The sequence below is a fragment of the Neomonachus schauinslandi genome, chromosome 5 (genome assembly GCF_002201575.2).
Source record: "Neomonachus schauinslandi chromosome 5, ASM220157v2, whole genome shotgun sequence".
In the NCBI taxonomy this organism is placed as follows: domain Eukaryota; kingdom Metazoa; phylum Chordata; class Mammalia; order Carnivora; family Phocidae; genus Neomonachus; species Neomonachus schauinslandi.
The window spans coordinates 102,637,906-102,663,728 of NC_058407.1; the positions used below are offsets into that span (position 1 = coordinate 102,637,906).

Below are 25,823 nucleotides of genomic sequence, written 5' to 3' on the forward strand. Positions count from 1 at the left end.
TATCTAGATGAGGAGGGGGTACTACCAGGTGGGGGCATGAGCGGGGCTTCTATAGAGCTGGTGATATTCTATTTCTTGACCTGAGTGAGAGTTATATGGCTTTATTTTGTGATAAATTATACTCTGTAACCTCTTTCTTTTTTGCACTTTTCTGTTTGTATGCTGTATTTCACAATTTTTTTCAAAAAGGCTTAAAGCAAAAGAAAAAGTGCAGGCCCAGGCATCTACATCGTTGGCAAGTGCCAAAAGAAGTCTGCTTCCTATTCTGCCTGTAGCAGAAAGATAGAGTTTGTCACCAGTAGGGAGGCAGCATATACAGGGGTCGCAAATCAGGATCCCAATGACTTCCAATGGATTAGAGTTGTCATGAGAGAGATACCGTTGAGAAAGATGACAAGGCCCCATCTGGGACAGGAGGAAAAGAGGCCATGATGGAAAACAACATCTGCCACAGCATGGGGTCAGAACATAGTACAGTATATCTGCCTTTCTTGCCTGGATAGTAGCTAACAGTTAAGGTTTTAAAGTAAACTTGGCTTAGCGTTTAATTCCAGCTCCAGGTGTGTCATGTTGGACAAGTTATCTGTCTTGCCTAACCCTCAGTTCATTTATCTTTATCAAGATCATTGGAGAAATGAAATGATATATGTAAAGCACTTAGCACAGTACCCAGCAAAGGCTGAGTCCTCAAGAAATGCTAACTGATATTATCATTATTGTTCACTTTGGAACATCTTGTCTCCATTTTGCCTTATTTGTTTTCTTCCAATATCAGGATATTTTAAATACTTTTTCTTCTCTGAGGTTCTCTTTCCAACCCATATTGCTAACACAAAAAATTAATTCAACATGAAGGTTGGTATTTTAACTACTCTTATAGTTTTTAATTTATTAGGCAACAGAGTATTTGCCATCCCTTTCCTAGGACAACAGTCCTCCTTTGGTGTTCATCAAACCACTTGTGAGATGCATAAATTTATTAATATAGAAAGGTTAAATTAAAAAGAAATGGAACCCTCTAATGAATAAAGACATTTTTAATAAGATCATGTAAAAAATAATAAAACTTGAGACTGCAGGAAAGCTATCCAGGCAAGAGTTCTTCCTCCTTTAATAGGAAGACTCTTTTCCAATAAGAAAATGCATCAGGCACCCTTGAACCTCAGTGTGATAAACTTCCTCCTTAACCCAAGAGAGAACTACCTGCCTTCCTTTTCTAGACCTATTTTCTTTTGAAAGCCATTAAGCCTGTGAACCATTAAAAATGTTCATTTCTCCATTGGCCGAATGAAGGCACAAAACATGATCTGTGAGACTTATCACACCTCTGATTTCTAGCCAGGCCAAACTGGTTCATGTGAATCAGAAGCAAGCTTTAGACCAATAGTCACAATCTGATGTTGTTGTTGATGATGGCGGTGGTGGTAATGGTGGTGATGATAGTCACAACCAGAAATGCCAATAGGAGCATTCATTTTTAAATGTCAGTCAGGTATGTCTTTGGAAGATAAGGACCAATTATGATTGGCTAGTGAATTAGAGTCAGAGGACCCTCCTCAGGAGGGGACTACTTTTTTTAAAAATTTTATTGTTATGTTAATCACCATACATTACATCATTCGTTTTTTTTTTATTTTTTTATTGTTATGTTAATCCCCATACATTACATCATTAGTTTTAGATGTAGTGTTCCATGATTCATTGTGCATAACACCCAGTGCTCCATGCAGAACATGCCCTCTTTAATACCCATCACCAGGCTAACCCATCCTCCCACCCCCTCCTCTCTAGAGCCCTCAATTTGTTTTTCAGAGTCCATCGTCTCTCATGGTTCGTCTCCCCCTCCGATTTCCCCCCCTTCATTCTTCCCCTCCTGCTATCTTCTTCTTTTTTTTTTCTTAACATATATTGCATTATTTGTTTCAGAGGTACAGATCTGTGATTCAACAGTCTTGCACAATTCACAGCGCTCACCATAGCACATACCCTTCCCAGTGTCTATCACCCAGGCACCCCATCCCTCCTACCCCACCCCCCACTCCAGCAACCCTCTGTTTATTTCCTGAGATTAAGAACTCCTCATGTCAGTGAGGTCATATGATACATGTCTTTCTCTAATTGACTTATTTCGCTCAGCATAACACCCTCCAGTTCTATCCACGTCGTTGCAAATGGCAAGATCTCATTCTTTTTGATGGCTGCATAATATTCCATTGTGTGTGTATATATATATATATATATATATATATATATATATATACCACATCTTCTTTATCCATTCATCTGTCGATGGACATCTTGGCTCTTTCCACAGTTTGGCTATTGTGGACATTGCTGCTATAAACATAGGGGTGCACAAACCCCTTCAGATCCCTACATTTGTTATCTTTGGGGTAAATACCCAGTAGTGCAATTGCTGGATCCTATGGTAGCTCTATTTTCAACTTTTGGAGGAACCTCCATACTGTTTTCCAGAGTGGTTGCACCAGCTTGCATTCCTACCAACAGTGTAGGAGGGTTCCCCTTTCTCCACATCCCCGCCAACATCTGTCGTTTCCTGACTTGTTAATTTTAGCCATTCTGACTGGTGTGAGGTGGTATCTCATTGAGGTTTTGATTTGGATTTCCCTAATGCTGAGCGATGCTGAGCACTTTTTCATGTGTCTGTTGGCCATTTAGATGTCTTCTTTGGAAAAATACCTGTTCATGTCTTCTGCCCATTTCTTGATTGGATTATTTGCTCTTTGGGTGTTGAGTCTGATAAGTTCTTTATAGATTTTGGATACTAGCCCTTTATCTGATATGTCATTTGCAAATATCTTCTCCCATTCTGTCAGTTGTCTTTGGTTTTGTTGACTGTTTCTTTTGCTGTGCAAAAGCTTTTTATCTTGATGAAGTCCCAATAGTTCATTTTTGCCCTTGCTTCCCTTGCCTTTGGCGATGTTTCTAGGAAGAAGTTGCTGCAGCTGAGGTCGAAGAGGTTGCTGCCTGTGTTCTCCTTTAGGATTTTGATGTACTCCTGTCTCACATTTAGGTCTTTCAACCATTTAGAGTCTATTTTTGTGTGTGGTGTAAGGAAACGGTCCAGTTTCATTCTTCTGCATGTGGCTGTCCAATTTTCCCAACACCATTTGTTGAAGAGACTGTCTTTTTTCCATTGGACATTCTTTCCTGCTTTGTCAAAGATTAATTGACCATAGAGTTGAGGGTCCATTTCTGGGCTCTCTATTCTGTTCCATTGATCTATGTGTCTGTTTTTGTGCCAGTACCATACTGTCTTGATGATGACAGCTTTGTAATAGAGCTGGAAGTCCGGAATTGTGATGCCGCCAGCTTTGGTTTTCTTTTTCAACATTCCTCTGGCTATTCGGGGTCTTTTCTGGTTCCATACAAATTTTAGGATTATTTGTTCCATTTCTTTGAAAAAAGTGGATGGTATTTTGATAAGGATTGCATTAAATGTGTAGATTGCTCTAGGTAGCATTGACATCTTCACAGTATTTGTTCTTCCAATCCATGAGCATGGAACGTTTTTCCATTTCTTTGTATCTTCCTCAATTTCTTTCATGAGTATTTTATAGTTTTCTGAGGAGAGATCCTTTGCCTCTTTGGTTAGATTTATTCCTAGGTATCTTATGGTTTTGGGTGCAATTGTAAATGGGATCGACTCTTTAATTTCTCTTTCTTCTGTCTTGTTGTTGGTGTATAGGAATGCCACTGATTTCTGTGCATTGGTTTTATATCCTGCCACTTGACTGAATTCCTGTATGAGTTCCAGCAGTTTTGGGGTGGAGTCTTTTGGGTTTTCCACATAAAGTATCATATCATCTGCAAACAATGAGAGTTTGACTTCTTCTTTGCTGATTTGGATGCCTTTTATTTCTTTTTGTTGTCTGATTGCTGTGGCTAGGACTTCTAATACTATGTTGAATAGCAGTGGTGATAGTGGACATCCCTGCCACGTTCCTGACCTTAGGGGGAAAGCTCTCAGTTTTTCCCCATTGAGAATGATATTCGCTGTAGGTTTTTCATAGATGGCTTTTATGATATTGAGGTATGTACCCTCTATCCCTATACTCTGAAGAGTTTTGATCAAGAAAGGATGCTGTACTTTGTCAAATGCTTTTTCTGCATCTATTGAGAGGATCATATGATTCTTGTTCTTTCTTTTATTAATGTATTGTCTCACATTGATTGATTTGTGGATGTTGAACCAACCTTGCAGCCCAGGGATAAATCAGGAGGGGACGTCTTGACTCACAAAACTCAGAAGCTTTCCAAAAAGGTTACTTCCTCCTAATAGAATGGCGATGGTGACACCTTGCCAACTACCCTAAACTCATTGTTCTATCTGCCCACGTTGTTCCATTTGCCCCACCACATCTACTCTCCACCCTTCTCTACTCTGCTCTCAGGCCTGGGAGAGCTGACCAGATGGAGTACAGCAAAAGGCTGCCTTGCCCTCTGGCTTTGAGTTAGATCCAATCAATAGGGAGCAGAGCAAGAGCTCAGCAGTGTGGAGGAGGGTGAAGTCAGGGTTGTTATGTCCCTAGATCCTTCCCTTCAGGCCATTGGGTTGACATCATCACATCTCTTTCTCAAGATGGCCTTCCCCACCACTGCTCTCCTTCCCAATCTTGGTAACCACCTGTTTTCTTGCTAGAACCTACTCTTATGATATTTGTAACCTGGTTTCATTTTTTTCTGCAAATAAATTTTGGGTACTCCCAAATGCAGATCATGTAAAAGGGAGTTCGGATCTACCCTCTGTGATGGAACCACTGCAGGTTTCTGAGCAGGGCAGGTTTAGGATGGGTAATGGGCCAGTGCTGCAGAATAGGTTGGAGTGGAAGGGAACTGGAGACAGGGAGCCCAGTGAATCAATCCAGGCAGGAGATGGCAAGGATAGCAGTGGCTGCAGTGGGAAGAGGTATGCTATGGGATGAAGACTTATCTGCAGTTGGTGAAGAAGTAAGCCAGGGTTGAGCCTTGTGGGGGCTGGCTTTAGGGAGAGGGCTATGAGTTCAGGTTTAGGTTTCTTGAGTGTGAGATGATGGAAGGTAGGACAACCCAGCAGAAATATTTAGTAGGTTTATAGAGTAATATGACTTGAACTTAAAATAGAGGGCAGAGAAAATGTAATTGGAAATTTGGGCTCATCTAATGGTGGTGACTACTGAGCCTTTAGGAGGGAGTGAATGAATTTCCTGAGAAAAACAGAGTTAGACACAGCCACACAAGGGGTGGAAGACTAACTGAATAAAAGAGCAGAAGGAAGCCTCACCCACTGACACAGCTCACATGTACATTCCTCTCCCACCGTTCGTTATGCTCCCACAGTTCTTTGGGCATAATTCTTAGGAACATTGTCACCCACTTCTGCAATTAGCTGTTTCCATGTCTGCCTCTCCATCTAGCTTACAGCTCTTCATGGGCAGCAACTGCATTTTTTTGTGTTTGTAATATTCTCCAGACTAAAAGAGATCCAGAAGGGAAGGAGGAGAAGGAAGGCAAAGAACTAACTGCAGAAGTGGAAGAACTACAGGTGTACATCTGTCACAGAGACAAGGGGGGAGAGAATTTCAAAAAGAAGGGAGTAATCGGTAGCATCAAACAGGCCAAGGAAAATAATGCCCATGGCAAAGACATGGGTTGGCCAGTTGGTGACCATAAGTAACCTTTAAAGATGCAAGCTTGGTAAGAGTGGTAATGACACAGTCCCTGCTGTCAGGAGGGAAAATTGATGCCAAGCCATTCCTTCCTGTAATGTTGCAGGATTGAGTCACAATCATCAGAGTCCTTTCAATAACTCTGTTAGATAGCTGTTATTGTTACTGGAAGGAGACACTAGCATACATCACTTCTGCTCCCTGGCAGCACAGTGTAGGTGTATGTCTCCCTGTCTAGAAAAAAAAGAAAAAGAAAAATTGTAGTAAAGAATCCTATAGGACCCTGATATCAATTAGTGTGTGGTATTTTCTATATCCAATGCTGACTTCATGCACTTTACTGATCACATAAATTACCTGACAAGAGTGATGTGACAAGGATCACCCTACTCCGATGAAAATTCAGTAACTGCTTAAGAGCATCTCATACTTCAGCATGGCTGGGTGAGGTTGCTGTGACCCCCCAGGCTGACCAGCATGCTCTATGGCCTTGCTTCCCAAAGTGTGGTCGGTGGAGCAACAGCTTTGGTGTCACCCAGGCCTGGTCAGAAATACAGAACTCAGGCTCCACCCCCACATGGCCTGAATCAGAATCTTCATTTTAGCAGATTCTGTGTTAAATAAATTTTAACCTCCACACATTCACTGCTTTAGGGTTCGACTGATAGCCTGACCATGCTTACAATAATAATAGCATTTACTATTAGCTACACATTGTTCTGAGTATTTGATGTGAATTGACTTGTTTAGTCCTCACAGCAACTTTATGAGGTAGGTACCATCATCATCCTTACTTTAAGATGAGATCAAATAGCTTATCCAAGGTCACTTGTCTGAGAAGTCATGGAGCCAGGATTCAACCCGGTCATTTGGCTCCAGGGGTCCCTATGCTTTAACCACTGTACTGCACTGTCTTTTCTCCCCCACCTTCCATGGCAATAAACAGGGTACTTCACAGGTGCTCAGTAGGTTCACAAGTAAGGGATGCACAGTTGTGTGTGGTGGCCTGGAGAAAGGCAACCTTGGCCCTTAGAAGAAGAGCTTTCTACTGTCTGGGTATACCAGTTGCTCTTTGTTAGAGAACGGGAGCTCCTCTGATAACATTTCTGCAAGGGCAAACTTAGAGATAAGTAGCTGAAGAAGGAAAGCCTCATTCTAGATTCCCTTCCTGGGAGATGTTGGTATTTTATCCAAACTTCTTCAACGTCTGTGTCCCAGGTCCAAGGTGATTCAGGTCTAGGGGCAGCTTGGGGCTTCCTGGGCATGGTAGGAACAATACTCTAATGGAAATATATTCCTTTTATACAGCATTCAGTTCTGAGGTGAGCCTGGTGAGGAAGCTTAGAATTGGCTCACCAAGTAGTGACTCTGTCATTTTCTTTGAATTTGGTTAAAAGATTGTTGGAAAATACAGAAGGCATAACACACTTTGGTGGGACCAACCTCTCAGTTAAGCATCACCCAGCTAATCAGACCTCTGGATTAAGCAGTATGTTTTTCTGCCCACCATTCTTCGAGGAGAGGATAGCCAGCTTAAATCAAGGAATTGTTTTTTAAACTCCTGGGTGTGGCCTATAGTGAGGACAGTCCTCACTCCCCCCTCAGACTGGGACATGGGGATATGACTTCTTTACAAATGCCCTGACACATTGCAGGGTCCTGAGTCAACAACAAAACCACCAGTAACTCCATTGGAAAGCACTGACTGCATCAAGAATGGGGTCTGTCCCATCTTAGAACCTTCTCCAGGTTTGAGGTTGGTGGGACATCTCTTTCCATCTAGGCTTCCTGTGTTGGTGGCATGTTATGTGGCGCCACAATCCTCTCTTCAGTTGGATCAAGTCAGTCAAAAGCTTGGTGATGAAGGTGGTCCCCAAAAGAGCCAGCAGAGCAGGACAGGCATACCTCAGAGGCATTTGCAGGTTCAGTTCCAGACCACCACAATAAGGTGAATATTGCAATAAAATGACCCAAATTAATTTTTTGGTTTCAAATACATATAAAAGTTATGTTTATACCATACTGTAGTCTATTAAGTGTGCCTTAACATTATGTCTAAAACATACAATGCACACACTTTAATTAAAAATAGTTTATTGCTAAAAGATGCCAATCATCATTTGAGCTTTCAGCAAGTTGTTGTCTTTTTGCTAGTAAAGGATCTTGCCTCCATGTTGATGGCTGCCGACTGATCAGAGTGGTGGTTGCTGAAGGTGGGATGGCTGTGGCAATTTCTTAAAATAAGATAATGATGAAGTTTGCTGCATTGATTGATTCTTCCTTTCATGAACAATTTCTCTGCAGCTTGTGATACTCTTTGATAGCATTTTCCCCACAGTAGAACCTCTTTCAAAGTTGGAGTCCATCCTCTCAAGCCCTGCTGCTTCTCTGTCAACTAAGTTTGTGGAATATTCTTAGTCTTTTGCTGTCATTTCAGTAGTCTTAATGGCATTTTCACCAGAAGTAAATTCCATTCAAGAAACCACTGTCTTTGCTCATCCGTGAGAAGCAACTCCTCATCTGTTCAAGTTTCATCACAACATTGCAGCCATTCAGTCGTATCTTCAGGCTCTACTCCTAGCTCTCTTGCTATTTCCACCATATCTGCAATTACTTCCTCTGAAGTCTTGATCCCCTCAAAGTCAGCAATAAAGGTTGGAATCAACGTCTTCCAAACTCTTGTTTATGTTGATATTTGACCTCTTGCTGTGAATCACAGATATTCTTAATGGCATCTAGAATGGTGAATCCTTTCCAGAAAGTTTTCAATTTATTCTTCCCAGATCCATCTGAGGAATCACCATTGATGGGAGCTGTAGTTTTACAAAATGTATTTCTTAAATTGTAAAACTTGGAAGTTGAAATTACTCCTTGACCCACAGGCTGCAGAATAGATGTTCTGTTTGCAGCGTGAAAACAACGTTCATCTCATTGTACATTTCCACTAGAGCTCTTGGGTGACCAGGTACATTATTAGTAAGCAGTCACATTTTGAAAGGAATTTTTTTTTCTGGGCAGTAGGTCTCAACAGTGGGCTTAAAATATTTAGTAAACCGTGTTGTCAACAAATATGTTGTCATCCAAGCTTTGTTTTTCCATTTATAGAGCACAGAGTATATTTAGCATAATTTTTATGGGCCCTAGAATGGTAAATGAGCATTGGTTTAACTTAAAATCACCAGCTGCATTAGCCCCTAACAGGAGTCAACCTGTCCTATGAAGTTTTGAAGCCAGGCATTGACTTCTCCTCTCTAGTTATGAAAGTCTAGAAGATAGCTTCCAATATAAGACTACTTTGTCTACATTGAAAATTTGTTGTTTAGTGTAGTCACCTTCATTAATGATCTTGCCTAGATCTTCTGATAACTTGCTGCAGCTTCTCTATCAGCACTTGCTGCTTCACCTTGCACTTTTATATTATGGAGATGGCTTCTCTCCTTAAACCCCATGAACCAACCTCTGCTAGCTTCAAACTTTTCTTCTGCAGCTTCCTTATCTCTCTCAGCCTTCATAGAAGTGAAGAGACTTAGGGCCTTGCTCTGGATTAGACTTTGGCTTAAAGGAATATAGCTCGTGAGATCTTTCCAGGCCACTAGAACTTTCTTCATATCAGCAATAAGTCTGTTTCCCTTTCTTATCATTCACATGTTCACTGGAATAGCACTTTTAATTTCCTTCAAGAATGTTTCCTTTACATTTACAACTTGGCTGTTTGGTTTGAGAGGCCTGACTTTCAGCCTGTCTCAGCTTTGGACATGCCTTCTTCTCTAAGCTTAATCATTGCTAGCTTTTGATTTAAAGGGAAAGAGAGAGAGAGAGAGAGACATGACTCTTCTTTCACTTAAACACTTAGAGGCCATTCTAGGGTCATTAATTGGCCTAGTTTCAATATTGTTGTGTTTTAGTGGTCAGTTGGTGGAGTAGGCAGAACACACACAACATTTATTAAGTTTGCCATCTTATATGGGTGGGGTCCATGGTACCCCAAAACAATTACAATAATATATCAAAGATCACTGATCACAGATGACCATAACAAACATAACAATAATGAAAACATTTGAAATGTTATGAAAAGTACCAAAATGTGACACAGAGACACAAAGTGAGCAAAATGCTGCTGAGAAAATGGCACAAATAGACTTGCTCCATGCAGGGTTGCCACAAACCTTCAATTTGTGGAAAAAAAAAAAAAAAGGCAGTACCCGCAGAGTGCAATAGAGCAAAGCACAATAAAACAAGGTATGCCTATAGAGCACTGTTGGCCCAATTCCCTGCCTTCCTCCCCTCTCTCTGTGGCTAGGATGAGGATTATTTCCTCAATTTTACGAATGAGGAAGTTGTCAGGAGAGCCTTTCTCACTGTGCTTCCTGAATTGTTTTCTCTGAAAGTGAAAGTGATTTCTGCTTCCCCACACTTCAAACAGAAGCAGTAAACTGGTTTCCCAAATCTCCTTCCAGTAATGTCTTTTAAGAGGCAGAACAAAGCTAAGGGAAAAGCATGAGGCTGACAGATAGGAGAGCCATAGGTCTTTCCTAAGCTCTTCAGGCAACCTTCCTCAGCTGGAACTTACAGACCTCTCTGCCTGGACTTGTCTACCTGCCCACTCACCTGGCAAGTTTCTCTTCCTCTTGGGGAAGCCTTCCTCTACCCTCCCTGCCAAAGGATGTTCCTTGTCATACCTTGTTCTCTTCCCTTAAAGCTCTTAACAAGTTTGTAATTATTTATTGATTGTATGATTGTTTGATTAATGTTTGGCTTCCATTACAAGCTCTGTGAGGGCAATGCCTGCAGACCTCTTATCCACCACTCTATCCCCATCCCCAGCATAACAGGTGGCCCATAAAACATAGCTTAATAAATATCCTTTGAATGACTGAAAATTAAAGTATTAAGTTAGGTGATCCCAAAATCCTCTTCCTCTTCTGACAAACTTTGAGTCTATCTATGAGAAACTTGTACCTACCACCACCACACTAAACCCAAACCACTCTTCTCCTACTTCAGTGATTCTCATCATTATTTCCTTATCGATTCTACAATTAGGATTTCTTGATCATTTTAATTGCCTTCTGAGTGCTTGGCTGGAACTGCGGAGTCTGAAAAGTTGGGACATGAAATGTACATTCCTAGCCACCAAAAAAAAAAGCTGTAAGTCAATGTGGAACTTCAATAATGAAATCAGACTAACATTAGCAAAGATCTCCAATTTGGGGGTCTTCAATTATTTCTCCCTTTCCTCCCATTTTACACAGAATGACTTGAAAGTTGAGTTCAAAAGAAGGAGCATGGGAATAGAGTTTACAGGGAAAGAACAGAGCCTGTAGGTCTAGCGCTTGATCAGACAACCCTTCTGCACATTACCTTTCAGCCCCAGTAACTTTTCATTTTCTTTCTTCAGTCTCATGCTCACAAAGTCATTTTCAAATTCCTTCCTGATGTGACCCCTGGGGCCCTGAGGAGAACAATTCATCACGAAAGCAGGGCTTAGTGAAATGCTCTTTTATAAAACAAAAGTGTGATGTGTCCTCAGCCGAGTATCCATCATGGTGGACCATCTGTAATGGGTGTGGAAGCCTGGGCATTTTCAGGCTAATCTCAACACTGACTTCAGCAAAGATGCCAGGTTTTGCTTTCCATAACTGACTGATGGTTCCTCTTAATCTTTTAAGGAAAAACAGGATGATTTATATACTCAGATCCTCTAAGCCTTTCCTAACCTGGAATTTTCAGATTGGACCCCTAAAGGCATGCAGGCATTTGTCCAGGGCTTAACAGCAACATAAGAGAGAGAAAGGGAAAAGCCATATACACCAACTAAGCTCCATCTCTGTCCTTTTCTTAAATTCAGCATTGGATGGTGCCACTTCCCAAAGCCCCATCTCCCTGGGAGGTCTGGCAGCCAGGCATTTTGGGAGATTTTCCTTTCACCAAGAGGAGGTCACCTGACATGAACTGCAAATTATCAGACACTGGATTTCTAGATTATATGTTTAATCCCTGTGTGGAACTATATGTTCTAAATTTTCTGGTATAGTTCTCCTATCAAACATTGTCCCCATAAGTATATGTGTATTTGCCAGATCTCATAACCTGATTTGAGGCTAGGAAAATAGACTCATCCTATTTGTAGGCCTTTACTGATCTTGTGTTCACAGGGCATTTTCCAGCAATTGCTTCACAGGGCTTACCTAGGGCCCATTTGCCTCCGCCAACATGAGCAGCCAGCCCTGAAGAAGGGCCTAGCAATTGCTTATCTGCTGTAAGCGTGGCTTATCTGAGAACACTTGGGTGGAGAAATGTTGATGTGTTTTCCAAATTAGAGCTTGAGCTGGAGGAGCCATTTCTGGGACAGCTGTGAGCCAATTCCAAAGAGAAGATAATAAGCATCCAGGCCTTGAGAGCCAAATACTGTATGATGGACTGGAAAGAAGATATTCTGGCCCCATGCTTTCACACACCAGCCTGACTTCTGCCATCCCAGGCTGGCTGTGAGGAAAGCAGGCAGGAACTAGAAGCCTTTCCTGGACTGGCCTTGGAAACATCTGGGCTCTCCTGGAAGCAGGGACTAGGCTTCCCCATCTTTGCTGCAGATGTTGCAAGCATGTGTTACTGCTTTATAGAGATAGATTTTAGAGACTGGGAGCCATAGTCTAGGTGGCATGGGGAAGCATTTAGCACAACGGCAAAGCCCTTAGGCTCTGGAGCCAGGCCACCTGGCCCTGTACCCCATACCACCACTCACCAGCTGTATTAGTATGGGCAAGTCATTTAACCTCTCTAGGACTCACTTTTCTCACCTGTAAAATACAGTTAATAATAGCACCTACTTCAGGACGCCTGGGTGTTTCAGTCAGTTAAGCATCTGCCTTCAGCTCAGGTCGTGATCCCAGGGTCCTGGGATTGAGTCCCCGGTAGGGTTCCTTCCTCAGCAGGGACCCTGCTTCTCCCTCTGCCTGCCCATCCCCCTGCTTGTGCTCTCTCTCCCTCTCTCTCTCTGAAAAATAAATAAAATCTTAAAAAAAAAATAGCACCTACTTCATAGGTTGTTACCAGGAAGAAATGGAATAATCCAAGTAGAGTGTTGAGAGCTGTACCTGACCCAAGGTAATGTCTTCAGAACAGGTTAATGAGGAAATTGGGGGCATTGGTGTGCCCAGGCAAATCTTCACCCCATGGCTGAATGCCCACAAAGCACCTCCTCCAAGAACTTGTTCAGTCAATGCTTGGACACATCTGAGGATGGAGAGCCCACTACTTTTTTTTAATTTTGTATTTAAATTCAATTTAGTTAACAGAGAGTGTATTATTAATTTCAGGGGTAGAATTTAGTGATTCATCAGCCTTGCACATAATACCCAGTTATAGTTACCCCATCCCCCACCTCCTTCCCCTACGGCAACCCTCAGTTTGTTTCCTAGAGTTAAGAGTCTTTTATGGTTTGTCTCCTTCTCTGATTTCATCTTATTTTATTTTTCCTTCCCTTCCCCTATGTTCACCTGTTTTGTTTCTTAAATTCCACATATGAGTGAAATCATATGATATTTGTCTTTCTCTGGCTGACTTATTTCACTTAGCATGATACCCTCTAGTTCCTTCCACGTTGTTGCAAATGGCAAGATTTCATTCTTTTTGATTGCTGAGTAATATTCCATTGTGTGTGTGTATATATATATCACATCTTCTTTATCCATTCATCTGTCCATGGACATCTGGGCTCTTTCCATAATTTGGCTATTCCACTACCTCTTAAAACATCCCACTCCACCTTCAGATAGATCTGGTTTTTTGATAATTTTCATTTCTGTTGAATCTAAATCTTTCCTGGAAACTTCCTAGTTAGTCCCGGTTCCATCCATATGGTTACATCAAACTCATCTAACTCCTTTTCCTCAAAATAGCAGTTTAAATAATGTGGAAGTCGCTGATATCATCCTCCCTGCCTGTGCTTTTCCCATTCCATGAGTCTTATCTTTTCCTGACAATACAACTTCAGTTTCTTCAATAATCTTTAGAAGAAACTGAAGTTGTATTTTCAGATCATTATGGTTTCTGTTTTCTAAGGCAGCCTGTGCTTACAAATGTGATTTAGCTCCATGTGCATTGAGTCACTACTATGTGCTGAGATACAAAGATGAGAAGATGCACTGAGGCTGCAGGGAATGGCATTCTAGACAGGTGGAACAGTGAGGCATGAAGCTAGAGAACTTCAGACAATTCAGTATATTCTTGGAATGGAAGGTGTAAACTGGAATCAGATGTGATGAAACTACAAAAGGAGGCAGGTGGGTTTTACCTATAGGTGATGAGGGTCATGGAAGGACTTTTCATCAGAGGGGCAACAGGTTCTGGTTTGTGCTTTAGCATGAGCTTTCTAACTGCAGCAAGAAGATCAGGCAAAACTGGACATAAAGAAACCATTAACTGGGGCGCCTGGGTGGCTCAGTTGGTTAAGCGACTGCCTTCGGCTCAGGTCATGATCCTGGAGTCCCGGGATCGAGTCCCACATCGGGCTCCCTGCTCGGCAGGGAGTCTGCTTCTCCCTCTGACCTTCCTCCCTCTCGTGCTCTCTGTCTCTCATTCTCTCTGTCTCAAATAAATAAATAAAATCTTTAAAAAAAAAAAAAAAGAAAGAAAAAGAAACCATTAACTGAATGAAGAACACCAAGAGGACAAAGAAGAGGAAAACCAAAATGTCCAAAATATATGCCAAAGGCTAACAGTGGTTATCTCTGGGTGGTGGAATAAGGGATGATTTCCTTCTTCTTTTTGCTTCCCATGTTTTGTAATTTCTCTGTCATAAGTATTTTCTATTTTCTCTATGATTTTTATTTTCCCTATAATACATGATTTTTCCTGTTATTTATATAGTAAAAATAATTCATTCCTGTCTGAAGACACTTCAAAATCAAACTGCATGACTTGATAACCAGTTAGAGGGAAGAGCTTCAGCAATCAGGTTTCTGGCCTGGGTGCTCAGGTGGGTGGTACAGCCTCCTGCTGAGATAGGGACGGGGGAACAGAGCATTACTTCAGAACTCTGATGGCATCCCTGATGGCTGGAAGGAAGCCCACGGGCTGCTGTGGCTTCTTTTTGACCTCTCTGTAGCCCACTCAGTAGTCTCCGCCTGAGTTTGCTGGCCCGAGTTTGCTGGCCCCTGAAACTCACCTGTCCATTCACATCCTAGCTGAAGGATAAGTAGGAGGGAACCGTGGGAGAGACTTCCAGCCAAGGGAACAGCATGCTTCACAGCCCTGTGGAGGAGGAGGTGCAGGCATACCTCATTTTATTGCACTTCATATTATTGTGCTTGCAAATGCTGCATCTTTTTTTTACAAATTGAGAAAAGGACTGCGTCCAGCAAGTCTATCAAGCCATTTTCCCAGCAACATTTGCTCACTTTGTGTCTCTGTGTAATTCTTGGGTAATTCTCACAATATTTCAAACTTTTTTAAATTATTTTATTTGTTATGGTGATCTGTAATCAGTGATTATGACTCACTGAAAGCTCAGATGATGGTTAGCATTGTTTAGCAATAAAGTATTTTTAAATTAAGGTGTGTATGTTGGTTTTTTAGAGATAATGCTATTGCACACTTTACTCCAGCATCATGTAAACATAACTTTTACATGCCCTGGGAAAGCAAAACATGCATTTGACTTGCGTTAATGCAGTATTCATTTCATTGCCGTGGTCTGGAACCGAACCCTCAAGATCTCTGAGGTCTGCCAGTATGCGATATTTGAGGCTAAAAGAAAAGCTGTTTTGACCAGGAATGCAGAGAGTGAGGGGCAGGGGATGGGAGTGGACAGAGAAGTAGATAGGGGTCCAGCCCTTGTGCCACACTTTGAAGGGCACGAGAAGGACTCTGGTCTTTAAGAGCAGAACTTCTGGCTGTGGCACAGAGGAGAGGTTCCCATTCTATGTCTCCCACCGCTTTCTCACCACTGCAGGCTATGGCACCGAAGGCTCGCTGATGGTCTGGGTGGGCGGGATTGGGAGGCCTTCCTCCCCTTCAGTGAGTAGCACTTAGAGCGCCCCCCCACCCACCCCACGCCAGCAGACACCTCTGAAACTTGCTTTGCAGTTCAGTTTTCAACTTCCTCCATGGCTTCGCATACTTTAGCACTAATGTGTGTACAACTTGCTAATTAATGAAATCATTTGGATCTGAAAACATCTTGTTCTAATGGGAGGCTGCAAAGCACTCTCATTAACTCACAGGTAAAATTATTCCAGCTTTTCTCTTCTTTTAATTTTTTTTCCCTCTCCCCACCTTAGCTTAATAACTGGGGAGAATTCCTCTAATTAGCCTTGTGAAAATCACCCCACCAAATCACAAAACACCAATGGCTGCCTTGGGGCCTGGGGAGAGGGTGACCCAGACTTTGTTTATCCAGTGCAGAGGGAGGGCTGTGGGTGAATATGAAGGTGAAACTCCCAATGCACAGGGCAGTGGAAGGGTGTCCACAGCTGGGTGGGTACATCAGGTGGAGACACTAAAAGCACCTTGTGTGGTATGATGCACAGATGCATCAATGAAAACTTGTAACATCCCTTTTAAACAAAGAGAATTCTTGGTGTCATTTATGGTTGAGCTTATAAGTTAAGGGGTCCTATTACACAGCCATCAAAAAAAAAATGAAATCTTGCCATTTGCAATGACATGGATGGAACTAGAGGGTATTATGCTAAGTGAAATAAGTCAGTCAGAGAAAGGCAATTATTGTATGATCTCACTGATATGTGGAATTTAAGAAACAAGGCAGAGGATCATAGGGGAAGAGAGGAAAAAATGAAACAAGATGAAACCAGAGAGGGAGACAAACCACAAGAGACTCTTAATCATAGGAAACAAACTGAGGATTGCTGGAGGGCATGGGGATGGAGGGATGGGGTAACTGGGTGATGGACATTGGGGAGGGTATGTGTTGTAATGAGCACTGGATATTATATCAGACTTATGAATCGCAGACCTGTACCCCTGAAACAAATAATACATTATATGTTAATTGAATTTAAATTTAAAAAAAAAGAATAAAAAATTGTTTTACTTACAGTTCCTCCAACTATCCTTATCCTAACACACAATCTTTTCTTGAGACATTCTTAGATGATGAACAATTTGACCAAGAAACTATTTTTAAAGTAAAGTGTAAATAAACATACTGTCATCTCCAAATGCTGTCCGAAGACATCAGGGGAATTTATTCTAGACCTATTAGCCCTGCCTATAACTATAAATTAAACATGTCCTGAAATCTTGAAAAAAAATTTTTTTAATTAAATTTTTTAAAAAGTAAGAAAAAAAAAAGAGAGAAAGCAGGAAAAAAATAAGTTAGGGGGTGCTTTTTCCCATAAGACAGCAGTACAAGCCTACACTTTTGGGGACACTGACAAGACCCATGTGCTAAATAGGATTTTTCATTTACTTTTTTTTCTTGACAGGATCTGGGTACTTTCAGTTTTTATTGTGGTAATGTATCCATATCAAAATTTGCCATTATAACTATCTTAAGTGTATGGTTCAGTGGCACTAAGTATATTCACATTGTGCAACCATCACCACTACCCATCTCCGGAAATTTTTCATCTTCCCAAATGGAAAGTACATACACATTAAACATGAACTCCCTTCATTGGGGTTTTTGAATGGAAGGCTGTAATATTCTTCAGATTTGGGCACTGAGGGAAAGGGGCCTGGTCAGAAATCTGTAGGAAGAGAGGTCCACTCACGTAATCTCTGGAGAGAAGGTCCCACAGAGGTCTAACCACCTACATGTATCCTGGGGGTATGAATCAGTTTCAACAAAGGAAGTCCCACCCTCCCAGAAGCCTAGCAACCAGATTTGTGTTTTCTAGCAGATGGGTCAGCCATCGGCTCTAGGAATCCCACCTTGAGTGATAAGCAAGTCCTTGCAGGGCTATCTCTAGTCAAAGTTAACTCTCACTATAGTGAGATTGCTGGTCTAGGATAAAAAGATGCTAGGTTGTCTCTAAGACAGGATATTAGGAAATTGGATAGTTCTGGATAAAACAATATGTTCTTCCCCTTAGAAGCACAGCATCTGCCAGTCCTTTCATTTGGACGTGCCTCCAAGAAAGATTTGGAGTCAGGCCAACCTAGATACCAATCCCTGCTTTGTCACTCGCTCACTGTGTGACTTTAAGCCTCACTTTCCTCATCTAAAAAATGGGGCTTGTGATACATCACTGGTAGAGTTGCTAAGAAGATTGCATGAGATTATGTCAGTATGACATCCAGGAAAGCACTTGGTTCAATAAATGGAAGCTGATGTGCTCACTATTACTGTCTGATTTTGTCATTGTAGGTCTCCAGGTGGTTCTGAATTCCATTATCAAGGCCATGGTGCCCCTGCTGCATATTGCCCTGCTAGTGCTGTTTGTCATCATCATCTATGCTATCATCGGCCTGGAGCTCTTCATGGGGAAGATGCATAAGACCTGCTACAACCAGGAGGGCATAGCAGGTAAGGGAAGATGTGAGTGGCCAGCTCTCAAGAAGCTTCCCTGTCTCATCGCTACTTTCCTTGTAACGGCGTGAACTGCCACCACATGACCAGTGGTACTAGGGAAGGCCTCCTCCATTCAAGTACTCATCTTTTCATTCCATGGATAAGTGAGAGGCAGAGATTGGTATTCTTTTCCTCTCGGTTAGTTTTTTTCTAATACAGTAGATCTCTGTTAAAACAGCTAAATGCAAGTTCCCGTCCAGCACTACTAAAGCTTAAATGAGCTGTGTGAATCAAGAAACATCACCTAGACAACCTGGAGTATTTTAATTTAAGAATCAGAACTGACATAGTGAGGGTGTGTATCTCTGTTCCTTGGTCCTTCAGTGTTGATTGTCGCTTCCCTTTCAGGAAGGCAGCTTTGCCTGCAGCCAGTAGATACCTCAGTCACAATGTTGGGTTCTGTCTACCCCTCGGGGCTGATCTTGGCTCTTCTGTGCTCAGGGTTTTCTGCTTCTCCCTTCATAGGTAGAACCTCCTGGCCCCCTGTCACAGGGGGGCCCTGTTGAGACTTCTCTCCCTGTGGTCCTTCCATAAGTCAATATATTTAGCAAGCAATGCTGACCCAGTAAGCACTTCTCTGAATAGGACCAAAGTTTTGGCTTGTGGGATATGCTACAAACTGTTGTCTTAGGTTACTAAAATCTCAGTGGCACCTTTAAAAAAATCATTTAAACAGGAATTGACAAAACTTTTAAACAGACGCATAAAGTAGTTTAACATAAAAACTTGTTGAAAAAAATACTTCCCCCCAAAGGGGTTAGAAGTGTTAAATTTATGTGATTGTTTTTTCCAACAACAAGACCTTTCATCTTGGTTTTTGGCTTCTTGGTGGAGAAAGGTCTGAAGCTTTAAAAGATACCTCATTTCTCTCCATCTGTACTGCTTCTCCTTCCCATTCAGCCCAGGCATTAAATTAAATTTGACCCCTCTTGCTTTAGGATGGTGAGGAGGGACAGATCTACACAACAAGGAGTGACATTGGTTATTCATATTCAAAAACCAAAATAGAGTACCTGATCTGGATGATCTGGTTTAACTGGGTGGATTGACTGGGTATTTGTAGTTTCTAGATCACCACTACATGACCATAGTCCTAAAACAAACAAACAAAAAACTATAAACCCATAATCACAGACTCACACAATTGTTTTTACTTTTTTGATAAAGAGTCTGTTTAAGAGACCATTTTTTTCACTCTGGAGAGAACTTCCTAATTATTTGGGTCATAATTGTATAAAATAAACTGTCATATTAAAAAAAAACAGAAGCTCTTTAATATTAGAACAGATCTTGCCTTCAGCTAAAATTCTGAGATTTCCAGCTTTGCTTAGAGGAATACCAAATAATGCAATGAGTAGTATTTTCCCCTTGAATTCAAATCCTTCTTTTTATTCAGTTTAGTCTGTAGCCAGCCCTGAACCAATAAATTTATGTTAATTGGGTAGCTTTGTTAGAGCTCATTCTAAGTCCCACTTAAGAGCTGGACTGTTTATCTCTCAAGTTTATGCAGTTGTATTGAAATGTTCAGTGACTCTTTAGACCCAAACTCCTCAGATAGTCACAGGGAGGTTGAGTGTTAAAGAGCCCAAGAGTGGGTATGTGTGATGGTGTGGCTCTCACCAATAGCATACCAAGAGGCAGGGGGAGAATGAAATGGTGAAATTCTGCCATAGAGCTAATGATAGCAAACCTACCCTGCAACCAAAGGTCTGTGCACCACTTACCTAAGGAGCACTGCTCCCAGAGCTGCACATGGTTTCTATCATCCTGCTGGGAAAACAGCAAAAGTATGTTTTTCACTGGTAGCAAGATCCTCTAAGGGCCTATGCTAACAAGCAACCCTGAACGTTGGAAGTCACTGGGCTTTGTTGTCAGACCAGCAGTGGCCTCAACTGGCAAGAAAATGGTGGGCATGATAAACAAAGGAGACACAGGATGGGATGCTCTTCTCTGGACCACAGATGCACATTCTGGTGAAAGAGCCACCAACAGCCTGCCAATACTTCGAGTGGCCTCCCCACTGTTAGGATAAAGACCAGAACTGGAATCACCAATTGAAGTGGCCTCTTTAGAACCATTTTGAGCCATATTGTTTTCTATCCTTGATTCAAAAACAAAAACAAAAACAGGACTAAGAAAAATACTTGGGACGTCACCTGCTTCCTACCAGAAGATGCATCAGATTATTTAGCGGTGGGTTTTACCTTCACCCCCACAAGTCAGAAGGGAAGTTAGCTGCCATGGTGAAAATGACCATCAGCCTGGGGAGCCAGGGTGTCAGAGGACAGACACTGAGAGAAGTGTTCCAGAGAGAGGAGCATGCCAGCCCCACCAGGAAGGTGACCTCACTCCGTGTGGAGCCAGGCTCCCTGCTCCAAAGAGGGGCTGAGGACACCTGGCTGTAGAAGCCTTTTCACTTAACGCTCTGCAATCAGGAGCTCATGTAGCTCCTCCTTCCTAAATCTGCCATCTGATGACAAATCCAGGGACCCACTCCATCACTCCCAACAGAACATGTACCACAGTCATCAGGGCCTCTTCCACCTACATAGTGACTAAAACTAATGAGAAGGAAAAAAACGTATGGGAATCTGGACATACTCCATGCAGCCATAGAGAATAAGACCAAAAACCTGCAATCTTTGAAACCAACCCCTATGTGTTTTGGAGAGTTTTATGCCACCTTTGGAATGGGTGATATTTTTTTAAGTTTAGACTTTGGATTGAATTATCATATTTTTCTGCAAATTTAGATTATACAAAAGTGCTTGTGAGCCCTTGTCATAATTTTTTAATGGAATTTAGATCAAATTCTTCTTTTTGCACTCTAAGATTATTTCTCAGGCTGGGAATTTTATGTGCTTGTAGATTGTAGGACACATTGGATTTTGAGCCATGTTTTGGATAAAGAAAGCTCTGGAGCTGGCTGGGTAGACCATTATTCAGCCTCTAGGCTGCCCTTCCAGTTCCCCATAGAGGTGGTCTCTGAAGAGGCAATTTTTCTCCGATCCCAGAGGCATCTGCAAGGTGCCTTCCTAGTTCCTCAACAGATACATCACCGTATGCTGGCACCTTTTGTTTCTGGCTGTCCCATCTGTTTGATGGCACTCTGAGCCAGGCCACTCTGAATCGCTCTCCCAAGCACACTAATTACCCCTGAGACTGACAAAGAATTGGTTGGCTCAAACCTAGAAATGAAATCATTCTCATTGTATTTACTTTTTAAAGTTGGGTCCTAAAAAAGTAATTGATTTTGTCTTTGGTGATTTCTCCGTGGAACCCCTAACTGGCACTCTCCCAGGATTTCATGTTCTTGTTGGTATTAACTGCTTTTCTAACATCTCTCCTAATCTTCGCCTCCATTCTTTTACCACAAACTTAATTTGGACTTTCCAGAGTGATTGTACTTCACTTCTGTTTTAAGGCATAGGGCCCACTTCTTTCTTTCTTTCTCCTACTTTTGTTCCTGCTTTCCTCCCTGGGACTTCATGACTCTGCAGAAGAAAACCAACACAATTTTCATGTTCAAACTAATTTCTCCCCACCCTCAAGTGCATGTCACAAGGACCTGCTGATATGTGTGTGTTCACATTTTTCAAGTGTTCCCTTTAGTGCTTTTTATAGATACCTATTTTTACCAGATCATCATTGCTTCTTAATTGTTCTCAAATCTTTTTTTATTGTTGTTCAAGATAGTTTAAAATAGCAGTGGCCCTTGAGCCTTTAGATAATCTCTATGAACCTCATCCCTTTTTTTTTTTATTATTATTAATGAGATCACTAGAAGGCGAAACAGGAGAAAAAGAAATGCAAGTTGTCCCTCTGTTTTTTCACCTCTTTTTCTCCCATCTCCTATATCATTCCAGCACTTTTATCACAGTGACTGAACACATCACAGTAGAAAACCATCACCAGAACGGGTGAGAAACCCAACAGAATGTATGATCTGTTTAGTTCTTGGTTTCCCAGTCTCTCAATTTTTTAGGTGTTTGTTACCCACTTTTTTACTCATTCTTTAGGGTTGGGATTGACTTCTTAGTTTCCCTCTTTTTATAGCCTCCCACTGTTTAAACTCACATCCAAATTTCCAAATATTTCAAAAATTCTAAAGTCACAAAAGATTGACTAGAGTTCAGCTCCAGAAGCAGAGCCCCAGTGGGAGCCAGACCCTGGAGTCATGAAATGGTGTGGACACTGTCATTCCCTCAAACAGTTCAGGGACCAGTGATGCAGACCTTTACACCTTGGTCATCACACAAAGACTCACACACAACCTGAAGCACCAGGCCAAGAATAAGCCAGAAAGCAGCACTGTTCACAATAGCTCAAACCTGGAAACAATCCAAATGTCCATCAGCTGGTGAATAGATAGACATACAGTGAAATGCAGTGCTTGGCAACAAAAACGAATATACTAATACGTGCAACAACACAGATGAACCTCAGAAACATTATGCTAAGTGAAAGAAGAGGGACACAAAAAGCCACATATTGTATGATTCTATTTATATGAAATTTCTGGAAAGGCAAAGCTATAGAGAAAGAGTATAGATCAAGTGGCTAGGGGCTGGGGAGAGGAGCCGGATTGACTGCAAACAGGCACACAGGAATTTGGAAGGATGATGGACATGTTTTAAAATGGATTGTGGTGATAGCTGTACAACTATATACATTTACTAAAAATAATTGAGCTGTACATTTACATTGATGAATTGTAAGACATGTAAATTATATTTCAATAAAGCTGTTAAGAGAGAAAAAAGAAAAAAAGCCAAGAAGACACACTCCAGCATATATTTCCAACCATACTGCTCAGTTCCATTCTCATAAGAACTGTCTCCTAGTTAGGATTAATATTCCTCTTCCTATCTTCCTCTTTGTAGTAAACAGTTTCAAATTTGAAGCCACAAACTGAGAAGGAGCCAACCAACCAATAGTCTTAAATACAGAGGTACTAGACACTAGTAATTGTTGTGATGCATATGAAGCAAGAAAAGCCCCTGGGTGACCTGTTATCTCTAAATGAAGAACTATAAGTAAATTCTCTATCTGGGTGCATATTTTCACTATTGTTAAAGGCAATCATGTGTTTGTTATGACTGAAGTCTATTCTGTTTATTACTGTTACCTTCTACAAGCATGAGACAATGTCCTTAATTTTACAAACTTCTGTGAATTTGAAACTATTACCTTCCACAGCTGGCTCAAGACTACCTGTATTTTACCATAATGGGAATTCTTAGATCAGTCTAGTCTTTTTTTTTTTAAGGATTTTATTTATTTATTAGAGAGAGAGAGAGAGTGCGCACGAGAGCACACACAAGCTGGGGGGAGGGGCAGAGGGAGAGGGAGAAGCAGACTCCCTGCTGAGCAGGGAGCCCGATGCGATGTGGGGCTCAATCCCAGGACCCTGAGATCATGACCTGAGCTGAAGGCAGACACTTAACTGACTGAGCCACTCAGGCATCCCTAGATCAGTCTAGTCTTATTTCCATTTACCAATGATGTCCATACCAAATATATAAGCTACATCTTAATTATTAATTTTCTAGTAGCTCTTCCCAGCATGTGGAATTAGCCCAAGCACTGTCTGTAGCCACAGTAGGTATGTTATACAGTTGCCTGAAAAAGCCCTGTCCATACATAGGGAGTATTCTCCCTGTCACCCACTGCCGCTCTGTCTTGATTAGAGGTCAGAAAAGGATTCTTCTCTTCTGAAAGGTATTAATTCTGGAGACCAAAGAGCAGTACCGCAAGCTTCCACATGACAGTCAGCAGTGTTTATGCTCAAGGGTTGTAATCAAGACCACTGTGGTTGATACATTCCCCCTATGGTCAGAATTTATTTTTTTGTCATTTATCAACATAAGGCTTCCACTATAAAATGACTTGTATCTCTGGTAATATATCCTGTAACACGTAATGGAGAAAGTGTTACTGAATGGGATTTGTTGGCTAATTATGTGGAAGTCTCTTCCAATCAATATAGCCCTCACCCTAAACTCTGGTATTCCAATGGAAGCATCCATAGATATTTCATCACCAAAAAAAGAAAAGGTAGACTTCCTATCACTTTTCAGGATATTTTCCACTTGGAGTGGTTGCATCGTCCTTAGCTTTTAATTGGCCATTTGACCATGATGCCAACATGTTTCAGCAGAATGTGCAATAGCCTTACTGTCTTTGAAATCAATTACCGAGGTTAAAATACAGTTTTACAATTAGTTGGAAGTACTGACCTTCTAAATCAATGGCAGCCTAAAATGAATACCTAGTTCCTTATGTTGTTTACTGCATCTCTGGGGGGAACTAATGAAAACTTGTTCTGCATTATTGTTGCTATGGTTGTTTTGCCTAGCCCATCAAACTTATCCTATCAGTTTTCTCTCTGACTTCTCTCCTTCTTTCTCTGCCCATCTCTCTCCATCCCCTCTGCTGCCTTCTCTTTTCCCCTGGTCATTCAAGATGTTCCAGCAGAAGATGATCCTTCCCCTTGTGCTCTGGAGACAGGCCATGGGCGGCAGTGTCAGAACGGCACTGTGTGCAAGCCCGGGTGGGACGGGCCCAAGCACGGCATCACCAACTTCGACAATTTTGCCTTCGCCATGTTGACGGTGTTCCAGTGCATCACCATGGAGGGCTGGACAGATGTGCTGTACTGGGTACGTAGCTTGAGATGGGCAGAGGCAGGGAGTCCAGAAGGCTGTGAGACTTTCCTCAACAGCTCCCTTTTCCACCCTCCCCATGACTTTGTGGTCACATACACACCTTGATGGAATAGTTGATCAATGTCTTTGATTTCTTCCAGGTCTTTCCTGAGAAACAAAGCATGAAATTTGCACCCTAATGAGTCTCTCTGTCCACCCACCAGCCTAAGAGAAATGTCATCTTTAAGTTTGTCCTACTGTAGTGAGAAATACGGGCACTCAGCTGATGCTCTGTGAATGAGTTGGCCAAACCTGACACAAGGATTCTATCCAACTCCCCTTCATGTAGAAACTGTAGAGTTTCTTCCGTTCTCATCCTTGTCTTGCATCTGTCCCTGAAAGAGAGCTAGAGAGCACAATTATTAATTTTTAGGGCTAATGAGAAAAGTCAGGCCTGGTCTTCTAACAAGAAGCCATTTTTATTGAATTGTTAGCATTATGGCATGCTATTATATTTCTATTTCTCATGTTAATCCTACCTTATCATTTTAGAATAGTCCATCAGACAAATACATTGCCATAATTTTCACTGCTAACAAAACACTCTGCTGGTTATGTGACGCATATGTCAACCAGTCAATGGTAAATCTTCTTTTCCCTTCAAGATGCCCCTTTTATTATCCAGAAGCTGTCAAAGTGCCAGATTTCTGCCTATGGGATACACAAATATACACAACATATTTGAGCTGTCTCCATTCTGGCAGAGTCAAGTCCATTATTTGTAAAAGCTCCAGAAAATATAATTCTTTGTAGGATCTCCTACTTGAGCATGAGGAATGACTTGCCAGAATCCAGTGTTGTTCTCCAGCATTCGGGTGAAAAATGCTTGTTGCCAGTCTTGAAAATACCATCTCACCCAGAGTTTTGCAAATAGTCAAATTTATTTGGCCATGCTGAAAACAGTCTAAG

At 41.6% G+C, this 25,823-nt stretch overlaps 1 protein-coding gene across 12 annotated transcripts in view; it reads left to right on the plus strand.

The window, feature by feature from the left end:
* The window catches only part of CACNA1C (calcium voltage-gated channel subunit alpha1 C), a 643,199-nt gene that overhangs the window by 408,667 nt on the left and 208,709 nt on the right, over positions 1 to 25,823 (plus strand). For 11 of the 12 annotated variants that reach the window (XM_021690729.1, XM_021690726.2, XM_021690718.2 and 8 more), the window contains exons 6-7: positions 18,004 to 18,162; positions 24,673 to 24,869. In XM_021690729.1, the coding sequence (XP_021546404.1) occupies positions 18,004 to 18,162; positions 24,673 to 24,869 (356 nt within the window). The remainder of the gene's footprint in view (positions 1 to 18,003; positions 18,163 to 24,672; positions 24,870 to 25,823) is intronic. The other variant, XM_021690730.1, reaches the window with a different exon arrangement.